Below are 21939 nucleotides of genomic sequence, written 5' to 3' on the forward strand. Positions count from 1 at the left end.
TATGCTGTGTATGCCTGGGTGCTATTATGTGTCTGTGTGTCCCTCTTTTACTTCTGTGTTTTAAGGAAATATTTGATGCAAAAAAACAAAAGCCAACAATATATTATATGTAAACAATATATCTTAAGGTAAAGGAACGAAAATGCTGAAAAAGCTATTCTGACTAACATAAAACTAAATATCTCTGGCAAAAGGGTAAAGAACTAAATAGAGACAAAAGCAACCAGAACAGGGTGTATTAAGGAACAAACTGAAAGTCACAATTCTACCAGAAAAACTTTCACACTACTTCTTATAAATGACACTGAAAGACACTTTTTCTTGTCTTTCAGTTTACTATATTCATTTTATAGCACTTCATAAATAAGCATTTTACTGTCATCCCCATATAGAGGGGTTTCTAGTGTTTGCGTGACTTTCACAAAGCAACAGAGGGGAGAGAAATACTTAATAGTAAAATTCTTAAAAGGACATCTATTTAAAATCTGTAGCCATTATAAAAAAAGAGTTAAGTTGTTTTAAGCACTACATCTGTCCTCCTGACAATTTTTGCCACACGTGTAGTACTTGAAACTTAATTTTTTAAATTCAATTTGACTACAGATTTCACATAGATGACGTCCTTTAAGAATGTGAATAGGTTGTACTTACAAGGATTCACACTGTATTACAAGGAGGCAAAGACAGTGGTCTCAATCCCGCTCATATTTACACCCATGGAACTCCATCTAAGACTAGTCACACATTTCTCACATACTTAAAGGGTAAGTGATGAAAAAGCAGACAGATGACTGATAAAGAGCAGATCCAAAGCTAGATAGAAAATTTTGTCTGTAAACAGCATAATGGGATTTGTGCTCAATCACACAACATTCAACAGACAGCTTACTTTTATCACTCAAATATTTTGAAGTTTACAGCAGTTACCAAAAAGTCAGTGAACATTACATGACTATACCCATAATCTTGCATGAAGTTAAACATCCAACACACAGTACACCACATTGGTTTTAGACATCTGTCTTTGGCAAAGGAAAGCTCAACCCAGATGCAACCTCTGCTTTCTAGTGCAATCCTGGCTCCACAGTCAAGTTTCAAATTGGCTGCTGGGCTGACAGAAGCACAAAGAGGTAAAGAGAAGTCTCAAGGTGAAACGTTTATTCTTTATTAAAAACTCAAGTAAAAACACTTTGAGCAGGGGAAACTACATGGGGTTGGAGAGGAAAACAAACTTCTACAGCACACCTTCACACTTGAGGAAGAACGTAGGGCACCATCAGTCACTTTGCATTTGCTACTACAGATAGAGAGTACGTCTGCACAATTTATACATCTATTAGCAATACCTTCACTCCCTGCCAACACCCTGATGACTGAAGAGTGAGACGCCAGAAACTTACATCATGATGGGGTCTACCAAGTTCTCATGCATGTCAACACCACTTCATCCATACTGGGGGAAAAATGGATTTGGGGCTTTTCACAGTCAAAGAGTGGGGGAGAGAGGGTATACAGAATAGGAGGAAGTAAGGGATAAAAGCATTTCACTCAGAGTAATTTAGTCAACCTAGAATCAAAGCCAGATTATTCCTACGTTCAATCCCTTGCACTGGCCACTGAATCACATGGCCATCTTTAGAAGATTCTTTTTAAACCAAATATTTTGTGTTTTTTTAAAATGCAGACTTGGGAAAACATGCAGAAGTCAGATCAATAAAATAATCTAGCCTGAAAGAAACTCTTCACACACGCTAAGTCATACAATAAACATGAATAGATCTGTTGATATAAGTTGTCTTCAAATCAAGTATGAACAAATCTTACTTTATGAACATTAACAATTTTACAACTCCCACTTGTCTCTTACCCATCATTATATAAATTGTCTAAGATGCATTTGCAGCATGAAAAGAAAAACAAAAATACTGGTTATGAAATGGGAAAACAAAATACAACTTGTACTGAAGTAAAAAACAAAAATAAAATATATTTCAGTATGAACAAGAAATCACATGTATACTTTTTGTCTTCAGCTTTATCAGACCTACCTGATTTTCAGATAAGACTTAATGATATGAAACATACAAGAACAAAAGAACAATTTTTAAACTGACAGAGAAGAAGAAAAGGTATCTTTATGAAAAAGTTATTAAACGTACTGAAGCACTAACCTGCATGAACACAAAACAGACATAGCTATCAAAAGAAATCAAAATGTGGATTTAAAAATAATGGAAGTTTCCAAGAAAAAATGAAGTTAAAAATCTTTGCCTCTAGCACTTATGCTTGCTTTACTCTCTATTTAAACAAAGGAAAATGGCCATAAATACTTATCCTGATTCACTACTCACCTTAGGTGAACATTGTATGTGTGGTTCTCCTTCAGGCTTTAATCCAATTATCTAAAGAAAAGGTAAAATCTCCATAAACAGCTATTCTTCTGTAGGAGTTGTACAAAGCTGACTTTTAAAAAAACATTAATGTATGGGAGACATTTAATGTGCATTTACACTTTGACTATGAGATTAAAATGGTATTACAGGTTTCCCTGGGCATCGTGATAGGATTTCTCTATTAAATGTGTTCAGTTGACAAGCAACTAAGTCTCCAGATTCCATGTCTACAGTCCTAGTAAAAGGGCATAAAAACTGGGGTCTTCCCAACTCAGACATTGTTACCAACAAAAAGGTTCTCTGAGGTTAGCTCAGACCTTCAGTTACAGCTGTGTAGTTTCATTTCCTTCAGGAGGCTTGCACATGTGTTATTAATTAGACCTTATTTTAAAAAAAAAATACACCTTGCTGATGCACAAGACTAGAATAGAATCCGTTGTTCACTCTTTAGTTACATTGCTTCTGAAGAGCATAAAGAGGAATGAAAACAGCAAAAACCCCACAAACATATTTTCTCACTACAGTAAGCAAATATGACTAAATACACAGAGACCAAACCTGGTGAGTAAGAAGGTACCATTTTGACAGAGTCCCATGGACTAGAACCATTCTAGGATCTAAAGTGTTGATGAACTACTCCTCAAAATGGTTTCACTAGCCACAGCCAGTAGCAGTTCACCATTCCAAATTAAGCATGTAACATTACTGGCTGAATCTAGGTGGTATGTCCAGGCAACATATCATGTAACTTGAAGTCAGCTAACAAAGAGTGGAATATTTTACCATCACCACCCTGCAATACCATTTTCAACACAATAGTTTCAAAAGTTAAAGCAAGCACATTACATTCTGGTTTATACTTGCATTCTGGAAATGTAAACAAACTTTACTTTACACTAAGCTTTTTCTTTTACAAGGCAAGAGTAGCACCCTTGTATTTAAAATTGGGCTTCCAAGTGTTTTGATCCATGGAAACAAAGCCAATATTCTTAAATATTAGAGATTTAAACAACTTGCCTCCTCCCCAACCCCAAATAAAAATGGTTAGTTATTTCAGTAAGTTGCATTGTTTCATAGAGAGAGAAATTGAAGGAAAAGCCAAGACAAATTATTGAGTCATTCTCTGGAATAAATTTTTATAAAGTTTTAGTTGGGAAACTAAATTTTAAACTTAAGAAAACCAGAAAGAAAATTCTATGCACTTACTCTATTCATTTTCACAAGCACACATGGAGTTCCTTTAGCATAGCCAAAAGTGTCATCTTCCACTCCAGAACATGATCCAAGCTTGGTGCGATTAAACTGACATGCCTGCTTAACAGCACGCTCTTCATTCTGCTCAAACAGTTTTCCTGCGGTACATGCTATGTTTTTGGATTGTTTTGAATCATCATAAGCTATAAAAAAAAAAATATTTCTAAATCTATTGGTGTTAACACATTCATGCAACCAATAAGCACACAACCCTACAGTAAAACTACTTCTCAAGGTCCCTTATCTCGACATAAATTTTTAAAGTTTCAGCTTGAAAACAAAATTAGTTATTTTCCCACTATACTTTTTCCTATTATGCAAGACAGCAAAAACTATTTACAGGTATTTTTGCCATCAACAAGTGGTGCTAGAAGTTTTATATTCATTAAATTACTGAGATGCCAAATTAGTTCCCCCAGTTCTCTTTTTGCACAGATATGGCTCTAGAAACTGCCAAGCCTTTTCATTTCTCTAGAAATGAGGAGACAGGTGTAAACTGAGCAGACGTAACATACAATGGAAGGATGATCCAGTCTGGGGAAACGGACCTACAAAATCCGCATTAATTTTACTACAGGACAAGAGTAATCAGAGGATATAAAATTCTTCCCAGGGGTTGACATTACTGCTATCAAAAATTCAGTTCTACTACCCTTAACGAGGGCAGCACATAGCTCCTGGCAAAGACCAGATATGTCAAGGAAGGCAGAAATTCACTTATAACCACAATCAAGTTAACCTGATCTGCTGAACTGTTGGAAACGAGACACCTTCCCCTAAAGCCCTCCTCTACTAGGTCCTCTCTCAATCACTGTGGATATCACCCTGCCTTCACACCCAGGTGTCATCTTTAACTCACATCTTCCTCTAGGTCTTCATCTCTTGCCAACTCTTTCTGCATATAATCTAAGATATCATATGACCTTTCTTATCCATTCAAAAAGTTAAAACTCTGGTCCAAGTCTCCAACATCTCATATACCAATTACCGCAATACCTTTCCCAGGGCCTTGACAAATGCAGTCTTGCTCTGCTCATATCCATTTAGAATGCTGCTGCAAAGAGCATCTTTCTAGGCAATTGCTTTGACCATGTTACCCCTCTCTTTGAATCCCTCCTCTGGCTCCCCCTTCTACATTGCATCAACTATAACTGCTTGAATTTATTTTGAAGCCCCTTCTTGGCTAATCCCCACCCTATCTATCATCTCATTCATTATCAAGCAGTTGATGATCACCTCCAATCGGCCCATGATGCCAGCCTCCACTGCCCACTTGTTAAATTTTCAAACAAGTACTTTCATGCTCTCTTCCGTGTTGCCCCACACACTTGGGGAGGCACTCCCCATAATCATAACCAAAGCTACCTCATTATATACCTCCTAATCCCTTCTCAAAACTCTCCTTTGTTATGACACCTACAAAAAACTTGATGATGTTTAGGTATGCAGAGACCACAGACTATTATGCTGATCAATATTTTTGTATCCCTGTACTCCCCCTTTGTATCCATTTGTTGTTTCTTATCTTATACTTCAACTGTAGGCTCCTTTGGGTAGGGACGGTCTTTTTGTTCTGGTGTTTGTACAGCACCTAGTACAATGGGGTCCTGGTCCATGACTAGGGCTCGTAAGTGCTACAGACATATGAATAATAATGAAGGCCAATATACAAAATGGCCTGTCATGGGTCCAAATTCTGGGTGATATGAGCACTCCTGCCACAGAAGCTCAGAACCTTCTGGATAACAATATTCACCCTATAATTGTGACCCTACATAACGAATCTGGAGAGCTACAGTCTCAACCAGCATTTATCTCTTTTCATTCAAGGTTCTGTCTGGTAGAGTTACCCTGTGCAAGAGGCCACGAGGCCCAACAGTCTAAGGCAGAATGTCTTGCAGTCATTTGGAGGTCTTGACCCAAGCTTAAGAATAATTTTAAAAACTTATTACGAAATTGTTCTTATGGAAGATGTACAATCATTAAATCTAGAGTTCAGAGTTGTACATATGAACTCCAACACCTGTATCACTGTGGAAGTGGACTTTGTGTGAATACTTAAGCTCAAAATCTAGAACAGCTGTCAGACTGTCTTGACTTTTGAGTGCTGAGTGTATCCTTTAAGATGATTGGTCCTCTGCTTAGCCAGCAATCAAGACAGAGGTACACATGAATATCTAGCCTTCTCAGAAGGGGCAAGAAATCATATTTTGTAACAAAGATCTGGCAGGAAGGGGCCTTTACTCTGCTTTCTTAGAGAAACTCCTACTCTTCTGGGACCCTGATTGCTGAGCTCACATTGCTCCAAAAGGCTACAGGGCTCATAAGGATAAGGTGGTGTGATCCATTAGAGAGTTCATATACTAGATTCCAAAGAGGTGCTATTAAAGATCCTTGGTCCCTAGGCAATTGTCAAGATGTGGATTGCATTTTAAGATATTGAGAACCCCAGCTATAGGTCACTAAATTGGATTTGGTTCTCTTCCTGTTAGCTATTTGTCCAATTTTGTCACAAATTTGATCACAGCTGCATTTATTGCTAAAACCATAAAAAGCAAATGTTCAAAGTAAACTGAAAAAACAGGGAGTTTTGTTGTTGTTTTTTTAAATTTAGATGCTATGAGTTTTGGAAACCCTAGCACAGCTACCAGCAAGTATCAGTCTTTGAAGATATATATTCTTCACCATTACCACAGAAACAGCTCTTTAAATCAAACAGTTCTATGGCAGTGTGCATATTCAAGCTGAGACGCTGTACAATCGTTTTTTATTTAAATTGAGAGTATTCAAGTACACAACTAGGATGACAAATTCAAATGTCACCATCTCAAATGGCATTCTTGTTGGTAGTCTCAGCACAACAAAGGATTCAATGAGAAGAATGCACAACTTTTTCACCCTGTAAATACTCCCTCTAGGACAGGATTCAGGCAGACTGGGAGGATAGCAGAGGGGCAGCTTAACAACTGTAGCACAGGTGGCAGCAGTGTAAATGGGTAAGTAGAGAACTTAAGACAATAGGGTTGCTGATCAGTCACTTGTCTCAAGTTCACCTAAAACCCCACCAAAGTAAGCAGTACATTGGTAGTAAAATACTCTGGCTTGCTGGGGGCAGATGTTACAGCAAAATGCAGGAGTATGTCAACTTTTTTGAATATACTTCTAAAAATATCTTTAAAAGGTTAAACATTTCTTAAGCAAAATGGTGAAAAAGTTTTAATTTCCCTAACTTTACAAGATCGGCTGCTTCATAGAAGCAGGTGACAGTGTTAATAAGAATAAATAGTCACTAGACAAAATAAAAGATATATACCTCTACTAGCCAGCAGGGTCTCGTTATATAGAGTTAAACAGAACACGAAAGTGAAATTAAATTGTTTGAATCAAATTATCTACAGGCGTATAGTATGCTACATGTTAACTATGAGATTAAACGTTTTTTCTCATACTTCTACTATGTTATTCCAACTCAGTAAACCTTGATACTCCCATATGACCTCCTCCTACAAAAATCTTAACTCTTTCCTACATAGCCCCAGGCCAGCACAATCTCCTCATGTACCATATAAAAGATGGTTACTCACCTTTGTAACTGTTGTTCTTCGAGATGTGTTGCTCATATCCATTCCAGTTGGGTGTGCGCATGCCGCGTGCACGTTCGTCGGAAGATTTTTACCCTAGCAACACTCGGTGGGTCGGCTGGGCGCCCCCTGGGAGTGGCGCCGCTATGGTGCCGGATATATACCCCTGCCGACCCATCCGCCCCTCAGTTCCTTCTTGCCGGCTACTCCGACAGTGGGGAAGGAGGACGGATTTGGAATGGATATGAGCAACACATCTCAAAGAAAAACAGTTACAAAGATGAGTAATCGTCTTTTCTTCTTCGAGTGCTTGCTCATATCCTTTCCAGTTAGGTGATTCCCAAGTCTTACCTAGGCGGTGGGGTTGGAGTGAGATGTTGCGGAATGTAAGACTGCAGAGCCAAAGGCAGCATCGTCTCTGGACTCCTGGACCAGTGCGTAGTGTGATGCAAAGGTGTGGATGGAAGACCAGGTAGCCGCGCGACATATTTCCTGGATAGGAACATGGGCCAGGAAAGCAGCAGATGAGGCTTGAGCCCACGTAGAACTGCCGGTGAGATGGCCAGTGGGAATGCGAGCCAAGTCATAGCATGTCCGGATACAGGATGTCACTCAAGATGAAATTCGTTGGGAAGAGACAGGCATGCCCTTCATGCGCTCTGCGACAGCTACAAAGAGCTGAGGCGAGCGTCGGAAGGGTTTGGTCCTCTTGATATAAAAGGCGAGAGCCCTGCGGACTTCCTAGGTATGTAGCCTTTGTTCCTGACGCAATGAGTGTGGCTTCGGGAAAAAGACTGGCAGAAAGATGTCTTGATTAATGTGGAAGGCAGAGACCACTTTAGGAAGGAATGCCAGGTGAGGTCGCAGCTGTATCTTGTCCTTGCAGAATACTGTATACGGGGGATCCGCAGTCAAAGCTCGGAGTTCCGAGACTCGTCTAGCCAAGGTGATAGCGATGAGGAAGGCTGTCTTCTAGGAAAGGTACAGCAGCGAGCATGTGGCTAAAGGCTCAAATGGGGGATCCATAAGTCTAGCCAACACCAGGTTTAGATCCCAGGTAGGGGTCGGGCGCTTGACCTGAGGGTACAGCCGCTCCAAGCCTTTGAGGAATCTGGAAACTATGGAGTAAGAAAAGATTGAACTGCCAGTTTCCCCAGGGTGGAAGGCGGAAATAGCTACAAGATACACCCTTATAGAAGAGATTGCCAGGCGCTGCTCCTTGAGGGACCATAAATAGTCCAAGATAATGGGGACTGATACACCTTTGGGGATAGAGTTACCCTGAGCGCACCAGTGGGAGGAGCGCTTCCACTTGGCGAGATATGTCGTTTGCGTGGAAGACTTTCTGCTTCCCAGCAGCACCTGTTGTACTGAGGTGGAACAACGCAACTCAGATTGGCTCAACCAGACAGCAGCTATGCTATCAGATGAAGGGGCTGCAGGTCCGGATGGTGAAGCCTGCCGAAGTCCTGTGTTATGAGGTCTGGGCATAGTGGCAAGGGGATTGGGTCTGCCACAGAGAGGTCAAGCAACAGGGTGTACCAATGCTGTCTCGGCCATGCCGGAGCGACCAGGATTAGATGGGCTCTGTCCCTGCGGAGCTTGAGTAGCACTCTGTGGACGAGAGGAAAGGCATAAAATGTGTGTCCCTTCCACAGAATTAGGAATGTGTCCGAGAGGGAGCCCGGGGAGCGACCTTGCAGGGAGCAGAAAACCTAGCATTTCCTGTTCTCCCGGGAGGCAAAGAGGTCTATGTGGGGAAACCCCTACTTCTGGAAGACAGAATGGAGAATGTCCTTGTGAGAAAGAAAGGATCTGCTCAGTTCATCTGCCAGTGTTCCGGACTCCTGGGAGAAAAGACGCTACCAGGTCTATTGAGTGGGCTATGCAAAAGTCCCATAGTTGCATCGCCTCCTGACAAAGGGGGGAAGATCGTGTCCCTCCCTGCTTGTTTATGTAATACATGGCCGTTGTGTTGTCTGTGAACACTGCAACACAACGACCCTGTAGATGGCGCTGGAACGCTTCGCATGCCAGTCGGACTGCTCTCATTTCTGACATTTCTGTGTAACGCCAACTCCCGAGATGACCAAAGACCTTGAGTGCGAAGGTGCCCTAGGTGAGCACCCCAGCCAAGAGATGACAAGTCCGTTGTTAGGGATGCGGAATGCTGTGGTGGATGGAAGGGCAGACCTGCACACACTAGGGATGGCGTCAGCCACCAGTCGAGGGAGCCGAGGATGCTCGGTGCAATTGTGAGTACAATATCTATGGTGTCTCTGCCTGGACGGTAGGCTGAGGTGAGCCAAGTCTGAAAGGGACGCACGCGCAGTCTGGCGTGCTTTGTCATGAATGTGCATGCAACCATGTGCCGAGGAGACCAAGGCAGGTGTGAGCTGAGGTTGTCGGGAAACTTTAAAGTCTTTGTATAAGCGAGACTATTGCCTGAAAACGAGGTAGAGGCAAACTGGCCGTTGCAAGATTGGAGTCCAGAGTGGCCCTGATGAACTCTATCCTTTGCGTAGGCACTAGAGTAGATTTTTCCAAATTGAATATCAGGCCTAGATGTGTGAATAGGTTCTTGATGATGCTCACATGACTGGTGACTTGTGCCTCGGTGGTCCCTCGAATAAGCCAATCGTCGAGGTATGGGAAGACATGTATTCGACAACGATGGAGGGAAGCGGCGACTACCGCCATACACTTCGTGAATACCCGAGGGGCTGCGGAAAGTCCAAAGGGAAGGACCGTAAATTGATAGTGTTGATGATTCACCACAAAGTGTAGATACTATCTGTGGAAATATGCATCCTTTACATCGAGAACGGCATACCAATCTCCGGGATCCAGGGAAGGGATGATGGTCCCCAGGGATATCATGCGGAACTTGAACTTTTTCATGAATTTGTTCAGTCGTCGCAGGTCTAGGATAGGCCGGAGGCCCCCATTTCGCCTTGGGGATTAGAAAATATCAGGAATAAAACCCCTTACCCCTTAATTCCTTCGGTACCTCCTCTATAGCTCCCATTGTAAGGAGCCTCCGAACCTCTTGCAGGAGGAGTTGCTCATGAGAGGGGTCCCTGAAGAGGGACGAGGAGGGGGGTTGAGAGGGAGGGGGTGAAATAAACTGAAGATGGTATCCAAACTCCACTGTGCGTAGGACCCAAAGATCCGAGGTTAATCGGGACCATGCAGGGAGGAACGGGGAAAGGCGGTTGTAAAACTGAAAAGGATCCTGGGACACAATTGGTACACTGCTCTCGGGCGCACTCTCAAAAGTTTGATTTGGGTCCTGCTGTTGGCTTGGTGGGACCAGAATTGATACCCCCTTGAGGTCCAGACTGACGTCTGCGGTTGGTACGACCTCGCCTTCTGGTAAAGTCTTGTCTTGGCCTAGACGGGGGTAAGGGCGCTGAGGTTGGGAGCGGAAGGATCTTCTTTGAGTCTGTGGCGTACGCATTCCGAGCGAACGCATAATTATGCGATTGTCTTTCAGACTCTGTAGCCTAGGGTCTGTTTTCTGTGAGAATAAGCCCTGGCCATCAAATGGTAAGTCTTGTATAGTGTGCTGAAGTTCAGGTGGCAGGCCTGACACTTGCAGCCATGATATACGTCGCATGGCGATTCCAGAGGCGACCGTTCTAGCTGCCGAATCGGCGGCGTCTAGCGAGGCCTGTAGGGAGGTCCGTGCTACTTTCTTTCCTTCCTTCAATAATGTTGTAAATTCCTGGCGAGAGTCTTGCGGGACCAGCTCTGTGAATTTCCCTACCGCCTCCCAGGTGTTGTAATTGTATCTACTCAGCAGGGCTTGTTGATTTGCTACCCTGAGTTGGAGGCCTCCCGCAGAACAGATTTTCCGTCCCAATAAATCCATTCACCTAGCCTCCCCTGATTTAGGTGCATGGGCTTGTTGGCCGTGGCGCTCCCGCTCATTGACGGACTGTACAACCAATGAACAGGGAGTGGGGTGCACATATAAGTATTCATACCCTTTGGAGGGCACCACGTATTTCCATTCGACCCTTCTGGCTGTGGGCGGGATAGATGCTGGGGATTGCCAGATGGTGTCTGCCTTAGCCTGGATCGAATGAACGAACAGCAGGGCCACTCTGGTTGGTGCCTCCGCCAACAATATACTTACCACCGGGTCCTCCACCTCTAGAACTTCCTCTACTGGCAAGATGATATTCTGGACCGCCACAGGAGGTCCTGGTGTGACCTGAGGTCAATTGGAGGCGGGCCCGATGACGATGTCCCCGCTACTGCTTCATCCGGAGAAGAAGAAGATGAAATTCCCGGGACGAGTGGGCTCCTTTTTCGTCCGGGGCTTGAAAGCCTTGCAGATGCGGCACTTGTCTGCGAGGTGGGATTCGCCCAAGCACTTGAGACAGGAGTTGTGAGGGTCTCCTGTAGGCATCGGCCTATGACAGGCCGAGCACGGTTTGAAGCCCGGTGAACCGGGCATGAGTCCCGGTACCAGGTGAGGGGAAGGGGCTAATCCCCGATCCCTCTTAACTATATACAATAACTACTACAAAGAACTAATAAAACTCACTAGAAATATAGAATATTGAACTATATACACAATAATGGTTAGAAACGAGCGAATAGCTAGGGAGGTGGAGATCAGCTAAGCCGCACTCCACTGTTCCAACGACCGACACAGGCGGTAAGAAGGAACTAAGGGGCGGATGGGTCGGCAGGGGTATATATCCGGCACCACAGCGGTGCCAGTCAAGGGGGCGCCCTGCTGATCCACTGAGTGTTGCTAGGGTAAAAATCTTCCGACGAACGTGCACGCGGCGCACGCACACCTAACTGGAATGGATATGAGCAAACAACCGAAGAAAAACTTCAATTTCTTCCACCAATTCTCTCTTGAAAATTCACTTTTGTTTAGTTCTCAAGGATTGTACCATCCAATGATATTGGAATACTATGAACATCCAGTGTAGGCCAAGGGTCACATTAGATCAAATGGTGACATTCAAAGAACAGATCAAAAAAAGTGAACTCCAGGAACTGTGTACTCCAGAAACTGACCCCAAAACACTGACCAGCCAGGCTGGCCCTGTGTTACTCAGCTGCAGAGTACAGTGCTCCAGTAAGATGATGTTCAATTCAGGCACATGACATTGATATTGCACTCCATTAATCCTGTAGAATAATCACTGGGACTTTGAAATCAATTCCCATACTGTCACTATACTACCCCTGGGGGATTTCGCCAATATCAGTGAAGTGAGATGCCTTCAGTAAAAAAAAAGATGACAAAAAAAGGTGCATTGTACAAGACATCCACTGCAAGGATAGATTCCACCATCCAAGAGGTAGAAGCCCAGAAAGACCTTTGCCTCTGAAAATCTCTTACCACAAAATACTTTGTAGTCTTTGATGGAGGTAACAAAATAGCTGGATATGTATATGATCTTGGAAAAACTGGTTCCTTCAGAACAAAATCCCAAAGGCACTGACCTTGAATTAGTATACTAGCATAATCTAAATCGAATGAGAGGTAGAGTGGCAAAGCCTGGTGAGAATCTGAGGGGAAGACTGGGACTGAGAACCAAAAGGGTAGGGAGGAGCATGTGAAGACAGACTGGACAAGAATCTGGGATGCAGGGAGGAAAACTGGCACTGACTCAGCAAAGAGAATGGATGAGATTGGATGAGGCATCCATGAAGGGATAACAGAACTGGGAACCAGTGAGAACAGGGAAATATGTGGGGGGGGGGGGGCACTACTGGAGATCTGAGTTGGGGAGAGTGACAGATCAAATGAGGAGACAGGAACGAAGAGAGTGGAATTGGTTGGGTAAGAAGAATGGGACTGCAACAAGGAGCCAGGGATTGGGGAGAAAGACTGGAGACAAAGACAGGTTAGCAGGGATCCCTGCCTGATTCAATGCATAGGTTGGACCTGCTTCGGGGATGAATTAAGGTTGTAGAGTAAAGGTGACTTAAGTGTAGGATTCCTGCTTCATTTATTGCAGCAGTTGGAAGGTGGTTAGTGACTCTGGCACAGGACTGTGGGAAAGGAAAGGATGGTGTCCTGGAGAACTGGATCCTATACTTGTCTCTGTCACAGGAATTCCTATGTGATGCTATATAAGTGGCTTAAACCAAACTTTTTAAAGGTGGTCACTCACTGTATTCCTTATTTTCTGGGTAATGAGATGTTGGGATTTGATTTGTGGAAGTCCTGAGCACTCTCTTCTCCAATTGACATCAGTGGAAGCTGTGCTTGAATACATGAAGTACCATATAAAAGCTAAGTACTCTGAAAAATCAGATTCTAGGTTTCTCAGATCAGACACCCAAAACTAGTAAATACCTTTAATTTCAATCTCTCTGCATTGCATTCCCCATCTGTACAGTGGGAATAATAATATCCCCTCATCCCACAGGAGTCATGTGAAAATAAATTCACTAATGTTTGAGAAACAATCATACTATAGTGGTGAGCTCCTGGAGAAGCCTTGAGGCAAATTAATAATTTAGTCTTCAGAACAGGGTTTGCCTAGTGTGCAGTAAATAAGGCATGGGCTACACATTGAAAAACAAGGAGAATACACAATATTGAATTGCCTTATTAATTGAGCACCTTTCATTCTGTGCACTGAATGAGGAGACCTGTGGAAACATTAGCATGTGATCATGTAATTAAAGACAATTGTGGTACCTATGCACAAAGGGGCCGAATTAAGATTGTACAAACAACTTTAATTCTGGCACTTCCTAACTTTTGAGTGCTTGACCTGAAAACCTTAACAACATTATTTTAGCTTAGTTTTTCTACGTAACATATAAAAACAGAAACCAACATATTACACAAATAACTTTGCTATTCATTTATCTACCCTTTGTCTGACAATCTTTTCCCACATACTAACTTCAATTTTAATCTCGTCATGTTTTATAAACCTGTAAAATACCATGCACCATTATGACATTATATACAAAAAGTAAATAATACTATTTAATTGTCTGCATGCAAATGTATTTCTTGAACCAATTTAATGTCACTCTTAACTATGCTTGCGGCAAGTGGACTCAATTCCTTCCTCAGCTATCCAAGCACACTACCTATTGACTTCAGCGAAGGTTGCACAGCTGTAAATCATGGTAGACTTTGACCAAACATTTAACTCTGGATTCTGTTATATTTACACCGCTACCCTGATAGAACGCAACCTGATATAACACGAATTCGGCTATAACGCAGTAAAGCAGCACTCGGGGGGGGCGGGGCTGCACACTCTGGTGGATCAAAGCAAGTTCGATATAATGCGGTTTCACCTATAATGTAAGATTTTTTGGCTCCTGAGGACAGTGTTATACCGGGGTAGGGGTGTATTTAAGGAATGAAAAGCAGAATATATACATTTTACTGATCTGTAGAAGTGTCTCTGTTCAGAATGGCCATAGTTAAAAGTACATTAGCAAATCTAGCGAACACTGTCACAAATCAGTATACAATTTAGACCAGTGGTCCCCACAAACTTGTTCTGTCACTCCCTCCTTACCTGTAATGGAACCTGTCTGCACTGCCTGGGAGCCGCAATTGGAACTGTGGTTGGGGCCCGAGAGCAGAGCTGGGGGGCCCTGCCTCCCTACCCCCCCAAACATTTCTCCACACCCCCCTACGGGGGTGCACCCCAGGGGTTGGGGACCATTGATATAGTTAATAAACGTTAAATTCTACAGAATTTTCCCTAAAGGAAATCAACTGAATGTATTTATAGCTACAAACTGTCCAAACACTTTAAGTTTAATTAAACTACTCGTAATGTAAAAAACATTCTACTTACACTTTAGAAATTGTTTAAGGGTAGAAACATATTCTGCATATGACTTGGAGTCAGACTTATTAAAATAAAATTCCAACGCAGTGACTGGCTTTGGTGAAATCATAAGTCCTTTTAAAGAAAAACAAAAAGTAAAAGTCAGATATTAAACAACTCTTTTCATCCCCACCCTCATTTCTCAGAAAGACATTTTTAAAATTGTAAATAGACTATCTAGCATGGAATTTCAGCATTATCCTTCTACTGTACAACCATATTTTGAGGGTAGATTTTTAAAATCAATTTTCAACACCAAAATCTAAATTACAGTCTAAATAAAGTTACAATTTAAGTGCAAGCTATAATAATTAGAATTCATAATAATCAAAACCCAAATGATTGAGAATAGAAAACTTAAAACTGCAGGTGATTAGCTAAAGTATTTTATTGATTACAGTTTTACTTTGTACTTTCCATATTCAACAGCATTATACCAAGGCTTCTTTCTTTAAAAAGAACATTTTAATTTTTAGACTAGTGCTGAGTAAGACAGTCCAATGGACAGCTTCCATACCTTCAGTTTACACTCGGTATTTTTACATACTCTTAGTTTCATTATAAATTTGTTACATAATGGAGATACCTTTGTATCTCCTGTGCATACTTTTGAAACCTACTAATTTTAAAGTGGTTTATAAAGCCAAACATGCCTTACATAGTAAAACTGGACGCTATTATAATTTTAATTTCAGGGTGACCCACAGAGAATAAAAGAGGACTTGCACCTTAAAAAACAAACAAAAAACTTTATAATGTAAACAGATGGCCTGAGAGATCCTCTAGCCAAAAACAAAACCACATTGATTGTTCTTTTCACCCTTCTTCCCCACACACCAGAAGTTCAGATTATGGATATGGCTACACTTGGAATTTCAAAGCGCTGCCACAGCAGCGCTGCGGGAGTGCTGCCGCGGCAGCGCTTTGAAATGTGAGTGTGGTCAGAGCACGTAAACCACATCCTTTACGGGTGTAGCGTGCAGTGCTGGGAGCCGTGCTCCCAGCGGTGCCACCCTGATTACACTGAGGCTTTACAGCGCTGCATCTTGCAGCACTCAGGGGGGTGTTTTTTCACACCCCTGAGTGTGAAAGTTGCAGTGCTGTAAAGTGTGAGTGTAGCCAAGCCCTATGTCTACCTTTGAAAACTATAGGCAGCAGCAAAACTAGCAGAATGAGATAGCAAACACTGAAGAAACAAAACTTGATCTACTGAGGATACAATTTTTATTTGCATAGTTTAAAACGATTTGTTAACCTATATAACTAGAAAAGAAAAATCTTGTAGAATTTTTTGTTTTTTTTAGTTAAGGGTGTAATATCTACCTGCTCCACTCTTCAATTAAAATCTGAAAAAGGCCACCACACATTTTTTGGTAAACCCAGGAAGACTAGACACACAACATTCTTGATATTTCTAAGCTGAAATATTAAACAAGATTTTTTCCCTCCCTCCCTCCCCCAAAAAGGGTGGGGTGGAGGCACTTCTCAGGCCTTCTTTATATATCATAAAAAGGAAAAGCAAGTAACAAAATCAGTTTTCCCCTCTCTGTAGGTCACTTTATACATTAAATAATAAATGTATTATATATAAAAAAAAACTTATCAGAAAGCATATGGAAAGTACAACTACATAGACCAAATCAGTGATCCACTGCAAGCCCTACGTGAAGACACAGAAAATGGTGCAGTTTTTTTATTATTATTATTTTTATAAACAATAGGGAAACAGTTTAGACAAATTAGAAGTTTTTGGAGAAGGAATGAGTTCCAGAGGCTAACATTTTATATATGCCTTTTAAAAATGCACTTCTTGACTCATTCACCTTTTCTGTGGGGTTCACAAAAGCACAGGTTCTCCCTCTCACTCCAGCAGCAGTTAGTTAACTATTTCCCAGGGCAAGTCTTATCTAAATGCCAGTATGACAGTCTGATACATGACACTACAAACCCCATTTTGCATGATGAATGCCATTTTGACCATAAACTGCACTGTACCTTCACTGTTGCCTTTTAACCTCCATACTGAAGTGGGATTCCATGAGGTGTCAGCAGAGGGCTAACAATGGAGAGCAATCAAGAGTCATTAACCTGGAGGGCATTCTATTCAAAAGGACACTCCCTAGGACAATAAGCTAACTGCACCCCAGAACCACCAGTTATCCCAGATGGGGCTGTAACTAAGCAATGTGTAACCTGACAGGAACTTGAAACCATGGGGGGAGGGGGCCAAGGGGAGCAGTCACCTGACAGAGGGCACTTGGAACTTTACACAAAGGAGGCTCTCTCAATTTTCAAACTAGACATTTTAAGAAAAAAAAAACCAGTACAAGGTGGAAAGATGGAGAAAGAGCAGAGGAGAGCATAGGCACCCTGGAAGGACTGACCAAACTCAAATGGCTCTGTGTATAAATTTTGGTTGTTTTCTCATAGATCTGTCTCTCTTCTATGCTTTGTCTGTGAGTAAAGTGTGTGACTGGCTTAGAAATTCCTTTATAAAGTCTGTGATACTTGCTTTAACTCCCACTGAGGCCTTGGCTACACTGGCACTTTACAGTGCTGCAACTTTCTCGCTCAGGGATGTGAAAAACCCCTGAGTGCAGCAAGTTACAGTGCTGTAAAGCGCCAGTGTAAACAGTGCCCCAGTGCTGGGAGCACTCTCTCCCAGCGCTGGTGCTGCGACCACACTCACACTTCAAAGCGCTGCCGCGGGAGTACTCCCGCAGCAGCGCTGTACACGTGCAAGTGTAGCCATACCCATAGTGTCCGAAGGGTGAGACAGTAATCCAGAGGATCCACTGTATCAGAGGAACTCTGCGAGCTATGCAACTGAAACTGGGGAGGCATGCAGAGAACTAGCATTGGTTTCAGAATGGAGTCCTGTATCTTAGAAAGGGTTGCTATATCTGCACCCCAAGGGCATGCTAGGAAACCCAGAGCTTGAGAACGTGACTGGATTCTGTCAAGACTAAGGATGTAAATATCATTTTAAAAGTTAATTGTTTAAATGATTAAACATTTTGTCAGATGTATTCACCCACGAAAGCTCATACTCCAATATGTCTGTTAGTCTGTAAGGTGTCACAGGACTCTGCTGCTTTTACAGATCCAGACTAACACGGCTACCTCTTTGATGCTTAATCTTAAAAGAGACATTGCAAAAGGCATGGTGTACAACCACTTTTAAATCTACCTTCCTTCACATCACCCCCAAGCAATTCACAGCCTACATCAGGGGTCGGTAACCTGTGGCGCACAGCTCGCCAGGCCAACTACCCTGGCGAGCCAGGCCAGTTTGTTTACTTACCCAGTGGCCGTGGTTCACCGCTCCAGGCCAATGGGGGCTGCAGGAAGCGGCGAGGGCCAAGGGATGTGCTGGCCGCCGCTTCCCCATCGCCCCCATTGGCCTGGAGCAGCGAACCGTGGCCACTGGGGGGGGGGGGTTGATCAGCCGAACCTGCGGACATGGCAGTAAACACACTGGCCCAGCCTACCAGGGTCCTTACCCTGGTGAGCCGCATGCCACCGGTTGCCGACCCCTGGCCTACATGATACTGGGATTGTCAGAGCCACTGTGCAACTTCATCAGAGCATGGAACTGATTATATAGTAAAGGATCTAGCGAAGGAGGTCAGAAGTTTCTTTTTTGGTGAAGTTTCAGGATTTTTTTTTATTTATTTTAACTATTTTATACACTGGAACATTCTATGGTTTTAAAGCTTAGAGAACCCTGCTGAGAACAACTAAATACGAAGGCCCTGAAAAAAAACACAAGCAAAATTACTGACAGGACAATGGCAAAGTTTTTGCTCAGGGATTGTATTGTGTTGGCGGGCTTAGATAAGAGGAAGTTATTCAGTAATAAAATATACAAAACATCATGCCAAAAAAGAAAAACAGGAGTAAGGTTGCAAAGACATGATGATATGAAAACAGTGTGGATAGCAAATACTATGTAAATTGAACCTTGGGAACGCATATTGCACAGGTTATAGGAAACTTAATCCTTAATTTTTATTGGAAGAAAGCTCCTTAATATGTTTTGTCGGAAGGCATAAGAAACCAAGTGAACAGGGCCCAAATCAGAGAATACTGCACCAGAGACTGAGATGACCATCATGAAGCGTGGGAGAGCTTCCCGGTAGTCCAGAACTCAGTAACTGGGGCTCCTACCTGTTCTGTGTTATCTGTTTATTATCTGTCAAATATATGATCAGAAACCATAAGTGACAACGATTGCCTGAGAATTCATAAATTAAGGCAAAAATTGATTAAACCTGAACTGGATGAACTTGTTTCCAAACTTTTAATACTTCACTCAAATTCAGAAGATGGTGGTACTGACTACAGGTAGTCCAACCTCCTTCCCCAAACTCTGGAATGTTCAAATACATATCTATATTTTGTGCCATCATATGGGCCCATGTCTAGAATCCAGAAGTCACACACTGGCTGGCTCTGTGTTCCAGGTAAAACTGTGATTATAACAACTATTCCCATTTCAGTCAATGGGACAGTTAGGACAATGCGCAGCACCTTTGAAAATCCAACCCTCAATCTTTCAAAGAGAGGTATCCGGATTACTTATGCAAGAGCTCACCTTCTCTCAAAGGGGCAATTTAAAAACAAACAAACAAAAAAAAACTATTCAGCCTAAGTAGGGCTGTCAAGTGATTAAAAAAATTAATCACGAATAATCGCACACTTAAACAATATTAGAATACTATTTATTTAAATATTTTTGGATGTTTCCTATATTTTCAAATATATTGATTTCAATTACAACACAGAATACAAGTGTACCGTGCTCATTTTATATTTATTTTTATTACAAATATTTGCACTGTAAAACACAAAAGAAATAGTATTTTTCAATTCACCTAATATAAGTACTGTACTGCAATCTCTATCATGAAAGTTGAAATGTAGAATTATGTACAAAAAACCCCTGCATTCAAAAATAAAACAATGTAAAACTTTAGAGCCTGCAAGTCCAATCAGTCCTATTAGTCCTACTGTTTAGCCAATCGCTCAAATGTTTGTCTACATTTGCAGAAGATAATGCTGCATGTTTCTTTTTTACATCACCTGAAATTGAGAACAGGCGTTTGCATGGCACTGTTGTAGCCGGTGTCGCAAGATATTTACATGCTAGATGCCCAAAAGATTCATATCTCCCTTCATGCTTCAACCACCATTCCAGAGGACATGCTTCCATGCTGATGATGGGTTCTGCTTGTTAACTACCCAAAGCAGTACAGAATGACGCATGTTCATTTTCATCATTGGAGTCGGATACCACCAGCAGAAGGTTAGTTTTCTTTTTTGGTGGTTTGGGTTCTGTAGTTTCCGCATTGGAGTGCTGCTCTTTTAAGACTTCTGAAAGCATGCTCCACACTTCATTCCTCTCAGATTTTTGAAGGCACTTGGGTGGAATGCTATAGCTATCTTCTTTGCAGTTTGTCAAATTTGCATTGACAGCATTCTTAAAACGAATAATATATGCTGCGTCATCATTCGAGACTGCTATAATATGAAATACATGGCAGAATGTGGGTAAAACAGAGCAGGAGACATATGATTCTCCCCCCTAGAGAGTTCAGTCACGCATTATTTTTTTTAAAGAGTGTCATCAGAATGGAAGAATGTCCTCTAGAACGATGGCCGAAGCACGAAGAGGAATCTGAATCTTTAGCACATCTGCAACGTAAATACCTTGTGATATCAGGCATAAAAGTGCCATACAAATGTCTGTTCTCACTTTCCGCTGACAATGTAACTAAGAAGTGAGCACCATTATCTTCTAAACAAACTTGTTTCTCTTAGCAAACAAGAAGTGGCTGAACAAGAAGTAGGACTATGTGGGACTTGCAGGCTCTAAAGTTTTACATAGTTTTGGTTTTGAGTACAGCTCTGTATCAAAAAAAAAAATCTACATTTGTAAGTTGCACTTTCATAATAAAGAGATTGCACTACAATACAGGTATGAGATGAACTGAAAAATACTATTTCTTCTGTTATTCTTTTTATAGTGCAAATATTTGTAATAAAAAATATAAAGTGATCATTGTACAGTTTGTATTCTGTGTTGTAACTGAAACAGATATATTTGAAAAGGTAAAAAAAATCCCAAAGTATTTAATAAATGTTAATTGCTATTCTATTGTTTAACAGTGCGATCACAATAATTGTGATTAATTTTTTGAGTTAATCGTGTGAGTTAACTGCGATTAATCAACAGCCCGAAAAGACGGTTACTCACCTTTGTAACTGTTGTTCTTCGAGATGTGTTGCTCATATCCATTCCACACCCGCCCTCCTTCCCCACTGTCGGAGTAGCCGGCAAGAAGGAACTGAGGAGCGGGCGGGTCGGCAGGGGTATATATGCGGTGCCGCAATGGCGCCACGCCAGGGGGCGCCTGCCGACCCACCGGGTGTTGCTAGGGGAAAATTCTTCTGATGAACGTGCACGCGGCGCGCGCACACCTACTTGGAATGGATATGAGCAAGCACTCGAAGAAGAATCATAAGTTATTTGATCTCTAAGCATATTTGATTCCCTGCAACATCCAAAGCAAGTATCAAATCTTCAGGCAGTCAAAAAAAAATACATATACTCTTTGAAAATAGTATCTAGAAGCTATAATGGCTCTCTCTCTAGAACTGTTACAGTATACAATACCAGGCCATCTTCCTGGGGAAACTGAGTTATTACTTGGAACTTAAATAGAATATAAATATTTTGTTAAGAATCTACCTCCCTTAAATCAATGAGAGGTTGGGCAAAATGTATACCCTTGTACCACTCTATACCATTACACAGAAAAACATTGCAAAATAATTTCATAGGCTCAACATTAAGGTCGGTAA

General features: G+C 41.9%; 1 protein-coding gene across 2 annotated transcripts in view; it reads right to left on the reverse strand.

The window, feature by feature from the left end:
- Positions 1 to 21939, reverse strand: part of ATP1B3 (ATPase Na+/K+ transporting subunit beta 3) — a 78447-nt gene that overhangs the window by 25938 nt on the left and 30570 nt on the right. For both annotated transcript variants that reach the window (XM_032765673.2, XM_032765674.2), the window contains 3 exons: positions 15040 to 15147; positions 3600 to 3790; positions 2352 to 2402 (listed from right to left, as the gene is read on the reverse strand). In XM_032765673.2, coding sequence (XP_032621564.1) covers positions 2352 to 2402; positions 3600 to 3790; positions 15040 to 15147 — 350 coding nt within the window. The remainder of the gene's footprint in view (positions 1 to 2351; positions 2403 to 3599; positions 3791 to 15039; positions 15148 to 21939) is intronic.

This window comes from Chelonoidis abingdonii, chromosome 8, assembly GCF_003597395.2.
Source record: "Chelonoidis abingdonii isolate Lonesome George chromosome 8, CheloAbing_2.0, whole genome shotgun sequence".
NCBI lineage: Eukaryota > Metazoa > Chordata > Testudines > Testudinidae > Chelonoidis > Chelonoidis abingdonii.